Source organism: Rana temporaria, chromosome 2 (assembly GCF_905171775.1).
Source record: "Rana temporaria chromosome 2, aRanTem1.1, whole genome shotgun sequence".
In the NCBI taxonomy this organism is placed as follows: Eukaryota; Metazoa; Chordata; class Amphibia; order Anura; family Ranidae; genus Rana; species Rana temporaria.
Genome location: NC_053490.1, coordinates 469899884 through 469912307, shown reverse-complemented (window position 1 = coordinate 469912307; position 12424 = coordinate 469899884). Strand labels below are relative to the sequence as shown.

The following is a 12424-nucleotide window of genomic DNA, read 5'->3' as shown; positions in this document are numbered from 1 at the left end:
ATGTATTTACCAAGTCATAGTTGCCTTGGCCAATTACAGTAATAGGTCTTTTACCCTAATTCTGGAATTGCTGCACTTCTCTCTTCTGTCACTAGATGGCCGGGTAACTGGTGGCATTAGATAAGAAAGGGCATTGCAAGGACAGATTAGGAATGAATGGGGTGTCTCAGCCCATGGGCAGGGATTTTCTTGGGTCCTTTGGCATTTATTTTGTGGTGGAATCAGGTGATAAGGGTTCTGGACGGCTGTCTGAGCAGGAACAAAAATTGTTTCTGGACAGCCGCACTCTGAAGAAATTGTAGCCTTTATTAAAAGAAGGACAGCACTACAAATCACAGCAACATAAAATAAAACCCGACCACTGACGCGTTTCGCACTGAAACTAGTGCTTAGTCATAGCATGACTAAGCTATGACTAAGCACTAGTTTCAGTGCGAAACGCGTCAGTGGTCGGGTTTTATTTTATGTTGCTGTGATTTGTAGTGCTGTCCTTCTTTTAATAAAGGCTACAATTTTTTCAGAGTGCGGCTGTCCAGAAACAATTTTTGTCTGCAACGGAGGATATTCATCTGGGTTCCCACCTGGAGCGGCTACTCCCTTTTCCCTGGACGGCTGTCTGGGTGGACGTGTGTCGTGTTGCCCTGGGCTGCTAGGCCAGCTGTAACATCGATTGTTGGTTCAAGTGATTATCGTGTTCCACTGATGTTGCTGGATTTCTGCTGCACTGTCTTTTAAAGCCTGATTTTAAACTCCACATTGTGAGTATAATGATTGATTTTAACATTTGAATAAATTCATTTTATCAGTATCACACTAGGTCGGTGCCAGTGGCGGCTGGTGCTCAAAATTTTTGGGGGGGCGCAAAGGAAAAAAAAATTGCAGTCTCACTGTGCCCAAACGCAGCCACTGTTACATGCCATCAAACGCAGCCACTGTTACATGCCATCAAACGCAGCCACTGTGCCATCAATTTGCACTACTGTGCCATGCCATCAAATGCAGCCACTGTGCCATCAATTCGCACCACTGTGCCATGCCATTAAACGCAGTCACTGTGCCATGCCATCAAATGCAGCCACTGTGCCATCAATTCGCACCACTGTGCCATGCCATTAAACGCAGTCACTGTGCCATGCCATCAAATGCAGTCACTGTGCCATCAATTTGCACCACTGTGCCATTAAACGCAGTCACTGTGCCATCCATTGTCACCACTGTGCCATGCCATTAAACGCAGCCACTGTGCCATACATTGTCACCACTGTGCCATGCCATTAAACGCAGCCACTGTGCCATCCATTGTCACCACTGTGCCATGCATTGTCACCACTGTGCCATGCCATTAAACGCAGCTACTGTGCCATACATTGTCACCACTGTGCCATACATTGTCACCACTGTGCCATACATTGTCACCACTGTGCCATGCCATTAAACGCAGCCACTGTGCCCTTTAATGGTCGCCGCTGTGCCAATTGTCCCCACTGTGCCCTGTAAATTGCTTTCTTCCCCCTCCGCCCGGCACTTACCTTTACTGGTTTTAGGCATCCACGTCCCACGATGTCTTCTCCCGCCCTCGATGACTGACAGGCGTCTCAGCCAATCAGGTTACTGGTAGCCAGAACCGGCCAACCTGATTGGCTGAGACGCCTGTCATCTTATTCAAGGGGCGTACAGTCTGTGCGCTCCGAGAATAAGCTTTCGGGACCCGAGGGCTGTATTGGGAAAGCCTATCAGAGCTGTTGGCTTTGATAGACATTTCCGTACAGCCAACCAGCTGGCGTTATTCAGATGGCCGGACATTGAGCGCCGACCATCTGAATAACAGCGGCAGCGGCGAAAATAACATAGATTCGTGCAATGCATGAATCTATGTTATTTGACTCAGTGGCGGTGAGAGCCAGAGGGGGCGGCGCTCCAGCGCCCTCTATGGACGAACCGCCACTGGTCGGTGCGCCCTCCGTCCTAGGGGTGACCTGCCTTGTTCTGCGTTGAAAAACACAAGCCACTGCAAATTGTGTGAACAAGCACTAAAGGCTGGCCATACATAGATCAGTTATTTTTTCAGTCAGCCATTAGACTGATCGAAAAAAAAAATGAATAGATTCCACCATCCACGCAAGTAAGATGGATGGAGGAATCCTCCTCGCTGTGCTATTGTATTCTGACATCAGGGACTTCTTCACTGTAATTCCGTGTACACACGATCGGAATTTCCGACAACAAATGTTCGACGTGAGCTTTTGGTCGGATATTCTCCATCGGACATTTGCTGTCGGAATTTCCGACAACAAATGTTTGAGAGCTGGTTCTCAATTTTTCCGATCGTCTGTATGCAATTTTGACGCACACAAATCCTACGCATGCTCCGAATCAATTTGACGCATGCTCGGAATCATTGAACTTAATTTCCCTCATCGTAGTGTTGTACGTCACCGCGTTCTTGACGTTCAGGATTTCAGACAACATTTGTGTGACCGTGTGTATGCAAGACAAGTTTGAACATTCCGTCCGAAAAAAAATCTGCGGTTTTGTTGTCAGAAATTCCGATCGTGTGTGCGCGGCATTAATGCAGGAAAGTTCATTTAAAGCCCCACTCCAGGAAACATAGAAGTCCTCCCAGGCAGTGAGAGATAACTGCTTGTTTATTTCTAGAGGACAGGAAAAGCACTTTTACTGACCTGATCCTCCAGCAGATGGTGGTCCCTGTATACCAGGAGGGGACTGTCCCTCGCAACCAACACAGGGCTATGAGCTCTGCATCAGTCTTGATGATGTCAGAGAACCTTAGACTGCAAGAGAACGGATCTAGAAAGGAGCCTGCGGGAACAGAGGATCAGGTATAACTGCTTTACCAAGTTCCTCTAGACATCAATGAGTGCTTACATAACCCTTGGAGTGCCTGCACAGCCCCAGTGCATGGGAATTTAATGTGGCAAAAAGAGAAAAGAACAGACAGGGGTTATAACCCCCCCTTACTTTATCCAATGAAAAAGAAAAAGAAGTTTAGCGTTGCGGCGGCGTAGTGTATCGTGTTTACACTACGCCGCCGTAAGTTAGCTAGGCAAGTACATGATTCACAAAGTACTTGCCTGCTAAGTTACGGCGGCGTAGCGTAAATCGGGCGGGCGTAAGCGCGCCTGGTTCAAATTTAGCTGAGGGGGCGTGTTTTATGATAATGGGGGGGGTGACCTTACGTGATTGACGTAATTTACGAACGGCGCTTGCGCCGTCCGTGTACATATCCCAGTGTGCATTGCGGCAAAGTACGCCGCACGGTCCTATTGGTTTCGACGTGGACGTAAATCCCTATTCATGGACGACTTACGCAAACGACGTAAAATTTTGGAATTTCGACGCGGGAACGGCAGCCATACTTAACATTACTAGTCCAGCTATTTGATGGAATAACTTTAGGCCTGATAATGCGTTACGTAAACGGCGTATCTGTACTGCGTCGGCCGGGCGTACGTTCGTGAATAGGTGTATCTAGTGATTTACATATTCTACGCCGACCGCAATGGAAGCGCAACCTAGCGGTCAGCCTAAAAATTACACTTTAGAATACGACGGTGTAAGACACTTACGCCGCTCGTATCTGAGCCTAATTTAAGCGTATCTGGTTACCAGAATACGCTTAAATTAGCGCCGGCGCAAATTCAGACTTAGGCTGGCATATCTACTGATACGCCAGCCTAAGTCTTTCTGAATCTAGCTAGTTGTGTTCAGTTGTACTTTAGGATCCCCATATGATGGGAACAGGGAAGACTTGTTGTGTGACATCAGTGAGTGTGGATCTCCCCCCTCCATACTGCACACAGGATATGAGGAGATTGGTGAAGCCTGATTTATCTCCCAGTATGTGGATGTTACATAACAATGTGTGGTGACATCAGGAAATGACATGTGACAGTAAAGCACAATGATAATAAATACAAGAGGACAGATATAATTATACACCACCAGCCGCACACACAGACTGAGCACTGACAGCGTGTGTCTGCAGAGGGACACGGCCGGCCACACCTCCGCCCGCCTTCAAGGGCGGGGCCACCGTGTGTCCGGAGATCAGACCGCAGAGGGACACGGCCGGCCACACCTCCGCCCGCCTTCAAGGGCGGGGCCATCGTGTGTCCGGAGATCAGACCGCAGAGGGACACGGCCGGCCACACCTCCTGCCACTTTCAGGGGCAGGGCCATCGTGTGTCCGGAGAAGGACACGGCCGGCCACGCCTCTAGAGGCGGGGTTCATTGTGTGTACTGAGATCAGACCGTCGAAGAGCACGGCCGGCCACACCTCCTCCTCATTGTGTGGGCGGGGCCAAGGAGCGGGCTGCAGGGAGAGAAAGGGGCAGCCGTGTGATGAGTAGAAGGCGCAGCGCTGTGCTCCGGGTCACTGGTCCCCTCTCCTGTCACTCTATGGAGACTCCCGACTGACACACACCCCCCCACCCCCACCCTAAACTTCAACAACTTCCCGCATGTTCCCGGAGCGCACACTGCCTCGTACCGGGAAGTAGGAGATGAGCACCCGCCGGAGACCGGGCTCCTGGCAGGATGAGGTGGCCAAGAGCTTCTCCCGGTTCTTCTCTAGGAGCCCTTCCCAGGACAAGGAGGAGGACGGGGCCGGAGAGGAGCCAGAGAGGAGCGACAGGAGCCTGTCCAGATTCTTCTCCAGGGGCCAATCCCAGGACAGGGGCCAATCCCAGGAGGAGCAAGAGAGGAGCCCCTCTAGACTCTCCCTGAGGAAGGACTCCAATGGAGGAGCCAGGGGCCCCCATGAAGAACAGGACAGGGGCCAATCCCAGGAGGAGCAAGAGAGGAGCCCCTCTAGACTCTCCCTGAGGAAGGACTCCAATGGAGGAGCCAGGGGCCCCCAAGAGGAACAGGACAGGGGCCAATCCCAGGAGGAGCAAGAGAGGAGCCCCTCTACACTCTCCCTGAGGAAGGACTCCAATGGAGGAGCCAGGGGCCCCCAGGAGGAAGAGGACAGGGCCAGGGGCTTCTCCAGGACTTCCTCCCAGGAGGAGCAGGGGGAGGAACAGCACAGGTACTACTATTACTATACTCAATACTACTACTACTCCCAATACTACTACTATTCTCAATACTACTCCCAATACTACTACTATTCTCAATACTACGCCCAATACTACTACTATTCTCAATACTACTACTCCCAATACTACTACTATTCTCAATACTACTACTCTCAATACTACTACTACTCCCAATACTACTACTATTCTCAATACTACTACTCCCAATACTACTACTATTCTCAATACTACTACTCTCAATACTACTACTATTCTTAATACTACTACTACTACTATTCTCAATACTACTTCTACTCCCAATACTACTACTTCTCCCAATACTACTCTCGATACTACTACTACTCCCCCCAACTACTACTACTCCCGATAATACTACTACTCCCAATACGACTACTTCTCCCAATACTACTACTACTCCCCGATAGTACTACTACTCCCGATACTACTGCTACTACTCCCCCCCCAATAATACTACTACTCCCGATACTACTAGTACTCCCAATACTACTACTCCCAATACTACTACTCCCAATACTACTACTACCATCAACATGACAAACACCCATCACCTCCACCACCCCTGCCCCTCCCACCATCATCACCACACTGGCATCACTTTTTACAGTATGGTTACTGCTGGTCCCACCATTACCACTATCCAACCCGGTACTAACACCAGGACTAGGACTACTACCTGTTACACTGATCTACTTATTTTATTATTATTACTATTACTACCCATCCTACTACTAACACCACAACTGGGACTACTACCTGTAACGCTGATCTACTTATTACACTATTATTACTACTACCTATCCCACTACTAACACCAGGACTAGGACTACTATCTGTTACACTGATCTACTTATTACATTATTATTATTATTACTACTACCCATCCCACCCCACTACTAACACCATGACTAGGACTACAACCTGTAATACTGATCTACTTATTACACTAATATTATTACTAATACTACTACGCCCTACTACTACCATCATCATGATAACCGCCCATCACCTCCACTGCCCCCCTCCCCCACCATCATCACCACACTGGCATCATTTTTTATAGTATGGTTACTGCTGGTCCCACCATTACCACTATCCAACCCACTACTAACACCAGGACTAGGACTACTACCTGTTACACTGATCTACTTATTACATTATTATTACTATTACTACCCATCCTACTACTAACACCACAACTGGGACTACTACCTGTAACGCTGATCTACTTATTACACTATTATTACTACTACCCATCCCACTACTACTAACACCCTGACTAGGACTACTACCTGTTACACTGATCTACTTATGCCTTATCGGGAGTATCGGATCATTTTGTTTGATTCTGTTTTATTATTATTACTACTGATCTCATTATTATTATTATTATTATTATTATTATTATTATTATTATTATTATTATTACTTCTACTAACTCAAACTATGACTACTACCTGAAAGAGAGCTGAAAGTTGTTACAATCTTATTACCTCTGTTACTATTGGTGTATTATGAATAATGATCCATGTGTTTGGTAGCTCACATATACAAGGTCTTACTTCAGCTTGTTGAATTAAAGTGGAGGTTCACCCAAAAATAAATTTTTAACATTACATTTAGCCGAGTTGTCCTAATGACAATCGGCTGTTTTTTTCTCTCGTACATACCGTATTTTCACCGCGGCTTCCGGGTATGTCTTCTGCGGGACTGGGCGTTCCTATCTGATTGACAGGCTTCCGTCGCATACTACGCGTCACGAGTTGCCGCTTCTTTCGGCAACTCGTGATGCGCTGTATGCGGCGGTCAGAAGCCTGTCAATCAGATAGGAACGCCCAGTCCTGAAGAAGACATACCCGGAAGCGGCGGTGAAAATACGGTATGTACGAGAGAAAAAAAAAAAACAGCCGATTGTCATTAGGACAACTCGGCTGAATGTAATGTTAAAAATTTATTTTTTGGGTGAACCTCCACTTTAAGCTTTGACAAACTTAGGTTCACAATGGAGCAATTTGACATGCCAAATCGCATGCCAAATCACATGCCAAATCACATGTCAAATCAGCGGCAATTGCCGGAAACTGACCGTCCGAATCGCCACACCGATTCCCAAAAATAGTTTCTGTACTACTTTTGGCGACTTTGGGGTGCGATTTCCACTGACATCTGTGCAGCAACCCGCAGAGATCTCTCTGAAGTCAGGACTGATATGCGGGAATTAAATCTTGTGATTTCGGCTGAACTCGCACAATTTCCGTCCCGCTGTCAGTGTGAACCTGGGCTCAGGCTGCGTTCACACCAGCGGAACGATCTGGTCTGTCTCTTTTTTTTCCGGATGGACCCAATAGGACCAGCCATAGTTCTCTATGGAGCTGCGAATGTCAGCGGACATGTCTTCTGACACGCTCCAGCAGCCAATCCCGTCCTGTCTGCCAAAAACAGACGGATGGGGATATGTTCAGCATCTGTGTGGTGGACACATCCAACCACCCGTACAGAACAGCGGTCTGTGTCTGTGTCTGCTCTGCATAGCGGAGTGCACACGGACATGTCATCCGCCTGCTCAGCGGGATCAGTGGAGTGATCCACCCACTGAGCAGGCAGATCCTACTTGATGGATTTCGCTCTGCCTGAAAGGGGCTTAAAACCTGGAAGCTGATTGGTTAACCACTTAAGACCCGGACCTTTAGGCAGCTAAAGTACCTGGCCAGGTTTTGCGATTCGGCACTGTGTCGCTTTAACTGACAATTGCGCGGTCGTGCTACATGGCTCCCAAACAAAATTGGCGTCCTTTTTTTCCCCCACAAATAGAGCTTTCTTTTGGTGGTATTTGATCACCTCTGCGGTTTTTATTTTTTGTGCTATAAACAAAAATAGAGCGACAATTTTGAAAAAAATGCAATATTTTTTACTATAATAAATATCCCCCAAAAACATATCTAAAAAAAAAAAATTTTCCTCAGTTTAGGCCGATATGTATTCTTCTACCTATTTTTGATAAAAATCGCAATAACCGTTTATCGATTGGTTTGCACAAAATTTATAGTGTTTACAAAATAGGGGATAGTTTTATTGCATTTTTATAATTTTTTTTTTTTTTTTACTACTAATGGCGGCGATCAGCGATTTTTTTTTTTTTTTTTTTTATTTTTTTTTAAATTTTTTTTCATGACTGCGACATTATGGCGGACACTTCGACAATTTTGACACATTTTTGGGATGCATTATGCATTATTTACTGTGAAAATTACAATTGCAGTTTGGGAGTTAACCACAAGGGGGCGCTGAAGGGGTTAAGTGTGACCTCATTTGTGTTTCTAACTGTAGGGGGGTGTGGCTGTAGGTGTAACGTCATTGATTGTGGTTCCCTATAAAAGGGATCACACGATCGATCACGGCGCCACAGTGAAGAACGGGGAAGCTGTGTTTACATACAGCTCTCCCCGTTCTTCAGCTCCGGTTTTTCCTGTTATCGCTGCTTCGGCGCTGTGATTGGCCGGAGCGGAGATGACGTCACTCCCGCGCATGTGCGTGGGACCGGCAGCGCAAAATCACAGCATTAACCCCGGTAATGGCAGTGACAAAAACTGCACTTTCAGTGCGCCTGCGCTGTAGATATCGGCGCCTGTCATTTCTACAAAGATCTCCTAAACCTTTTAGGTTTTGGAGATATGTCTTGCGCCTTAATCTAGGCTTACCTGTAGGTTAAAGGGGTTTACAACCACTTTTAATAAATTTCCTTTTCTCAAATTTTTTCTTTTTTAAGTACATTTTCGCTTTAAGATTACATAACACAATGTCAGAACTACATTAGTGTTATGATAGCAGAGAACAATGATAACTGATAACAGTCCAGAGGCAGAGAGGAAATAATCAGCTCACAAGATTTCTGTCCGGAGGAACAGCTACTTTTTTGTTGCACTTGCTGAACGGATACAATGAAACGCTTTCAATTACATAGTTAGTAGACCAACAAGGTAGCAAATAAGAGATGGTGTTAGTTTACATATACTTTAAGATTTGTTAGTAAAGTATAATTCTTAGTATTATCATTTATTTATTTTTTATTATATAAAAGAGCTGTGTTATAGGAGCATTGGTATGAACTATTAGTATTACGTTGTTATTTGTGTTACATTATAGGAGCATTGGTATTATTAGTATTACGTTGTTATTTGTGTTACATTATAGGAGCATTGGTATGAATTATTAGTATCTACTGGAAAAATATTATTATTGTCAGTATTGTATTCATTTTTATTTATTTTATATTATAGTTTAATTAGTATGATGTATTCGTTTCTGTTAGTAAAGTATATTTATTGTTTTCCAAAATAAATAAATAAAAAGAAATCAAATAATATTTACCAAAAAAAAAAGAAAAAAGTCTAGAAAACGGGCGATGGGGAAGTATCGGTGGCACGTGCGTTTGTAGCGCTCGTGTTCCAAGGATCCGTATTGTAGTGATTGTTGTGGTCCTGGTGGGAAGGAATCATATGATATATATTACTGTTGTGAATGGAATGAGAATATACAGCAGAGTACTAGGTGAGAAGTTCTAGTATGAGGTTGTAGGAATTTGTTGTCTTCAGGTAAAGCTGCCTCCGGTGTTCCTCAGGTCAGTCATGTCCCATCCCCCACATTCCGATTATTGGAGCATATCTGACCTGTACTCTTTCCTAGGGCTCAATGCCTGAACTGGGCACCAGAACGGCGTCATTCACTATACAGAATCTTACCCGAGTCTGCCGTGGGAGGCCAAGGTTGGGTGTGTAGGCTAGGGTTGTCCCTATACCGATACTAGTATCGGTATCGGGACCGATACCAAGCATTTGCCTGAGTACTTGTACTCGGGCAAATGCTCCCGATGCTTCACCCGATACTTGTACTGTCGGCGGTGATCAGTGCGTGGGGAAGTTACAAGCGCCGATCACCGCTGATTTTAAAGCAGCTGAAAGTCGCCGCGTATCCCGTGTATGCCACCGTGTATCCCGCCGTGTATCCCACCGTGTATCCCGTGCATCCCGCCGTGTATCCCGTGTATGCCACCATGTATGCCACCGTGTTTAGAAAAGTGAGACCCGGGACGGCACAGTTTTGGGGCAGTTCCCATCGTTTCTCATGTCTGAGATTTCAGTTTGATGCATTTTTTTTATATATGTGGCTTTATGGTAAAGTGAAGAGGATGGATGGGATTATATATTGGGCACTGTGAAAGGTTCATCTACCCAGAACCAAAGTCTGATGCCGCGTACACACGACCGTTTTTCATGACGAGAATTTTTTTAATTGGTTGTGAAAAACGGTCGTGTGTAGGCTCCAGAGCATTTTTCTCATGTAGAAAAATGCTCATTAAAAATGTAGAACCGGCTCTGTTTTTTCTCGTCGTTCTTTTTCACGTCGTGAAAATTGGTCGTGTGTAGGCTTTAACGAGGGTGAAAGAAACACGCATGCTCAGAAGCAAGTTATGAGATGGGAGCACTCGTTCTGGTAAAACTAGCGTTTGTAATGGAGATAGCACATTCGTCACGCTGTAACAGACTGAAAAGCACGAAGACTGAAAAGCGCGAATCGTCTCTCACCAAACTTTTACTAACACGCCGTAACACGAAATCAGCAAAAGCTGACCAAACGGTGGCGCCATTCAAATGGAACTTCCCCTTTATAGTGCCATCATACGTGTTGTCGTACGTGTTGTACATCACCACGCTTTGCTCAAGCATTTTTTTTCACGAACGTGTGTATGCAAGGCAGACTTGAGAGGAATCGCGTCGAGGAAAAACGTCATTTTTTTTTCCATGACATGAATAACGATCGTGTGTACGCGGCATTACATTGGAAGTATCAATCATTTTATGGATTCTCGTGTTTCTTGGGGTCTAGTGAGACCTCCTCACAGTAGTTCCTCATATGCTGCTGTCTAATGCCGCGTACACACGGTCTGAATTGCAGACAAAAAAAGTTTGATGTGAGCTTTTGGTCGGAAATTCCGACCGTGTGTATGCTCCATCGGAGGTTTTCTGACGGAATTTTCGACAGCAAAAATTTGAGAGCTGGTTCTCAATTTTTCTGACAAGAAAAGTTCTTGTTGGAAATTCTGATCGTCTGTATGCAATTTTGGCACACAAAAAAACCACGCATGCTCGGAAGCATTGAACTTAATTTTTCTCGCCTCGTCGTAGTGTTGTACGTCTCGGCGGTCGGAATTTTGTGTGACCGTGTGTATGCAACACAAGTTTGAGCCAACATTTGTCGGAATTTCCGATCGTGTGTACGCGGTATAAGGCTTTGGTACATGTTCTAGTAACTAAGTCGTAACACACCAGACTTCACAAAGGTGCCATGTCACGTTAAGGACCAGGAAACTCTGGTCAGCCATCATTCAGCATGACATTTTGGTGCATTAGCTTTTTTTTTTTTTTTTTTTTTCCTTCATCTGCCATCATGATTACAATCAGATTCCATACATTCTATACGGCTGGGTGCATTGCTCCCCTAGTACATCGTTCTACAATGCACTGCTCAGATAAACCCAATGCCCAGAATAACTTTCTTGGCAAGGCTGTAAATATTCACAGAGCTGGTTCCATACTTTACAGAGATCAGGCTGTAAAATGAGTTTCTGGGCTCCAATGAGTAAGACGTAGAAGAAGGAGCTGTGTGGTAACATTGCGTTATGCGTAATCTGACATAGCTTGAGTCACTGCTATGTGGGCAGCATGAAAGGGGAAGTGCAATTGTGGTTGGAGATGGTCTATATCTAGTTAAACTGAAATATTGGGCTAGATTCAGGTATCTGCGCCTGATTTTACGGCGGCGCAGCGTATCGTATTTACGCTACGCCGCCACAACTTACAGGAGCAAGTGCAGTATTCACAAAGCACTTGCTCCGTAAGTTGCGGCGGCGTAGCGTAAATGGGGCCAGCGTAAGCGCGCAAAATTCAAATGTGTAAGGGGGGGCGTGTTTTATGTTAATATGCGTTGACCTGACGTGATTGACGTTTTGTACGAACGGCGCATGCGCCGTCCGTGTGCATTGCTCCAAATGACGTCGCAAGGACGTCATTGGTTTCGACTTGAACGTAAATTACGTCCAGCCCTATCCGCGAACGACTTACGCAAACGACGTAAAAAATTCAAAAATCGAAGCGGGCACGACGTCCATACTTAACATTGAGTGCACCTCATAGAAGCAGGCACAACGCTACGCCGAAAAAGCCTTACGCAAACGACGTAAAAAACGAACGCCGGGCGCAAGTACGTTTGTGAATCGACGTAACTAGGTAATTTGCATATTCTACGCCGAAAAGAACGGAAGCGCCACCTAGCGGCCAGTGTGAGAATGC

General features: G+C 45.7%; 1 protein-coding gene across 1 annotated transcript in view; it reads left to right on the top strand.

The window, feature by feature from the left end:
- The first annotated feature begins 4334 nt into the window (after positions 1-4334).
- The window catches only part of CRYBG3 (crystallin beta-gamma domain containing 3), a 247633-nt gene continuing 239543 nt past the window's right edge, over positions 4335-12424 (top strand). The window contains exon 1 of the mRNA XM_040338717.1: positions 4335-5050. Coding sequence (XP_040194651.1) covers positions 4524-5050 — 527 coding nt within the window. The 5' untranslated portion in view covers positions 4335-4523. The remainder of the gene's footprint in view (positions 5051-12424) is intronic.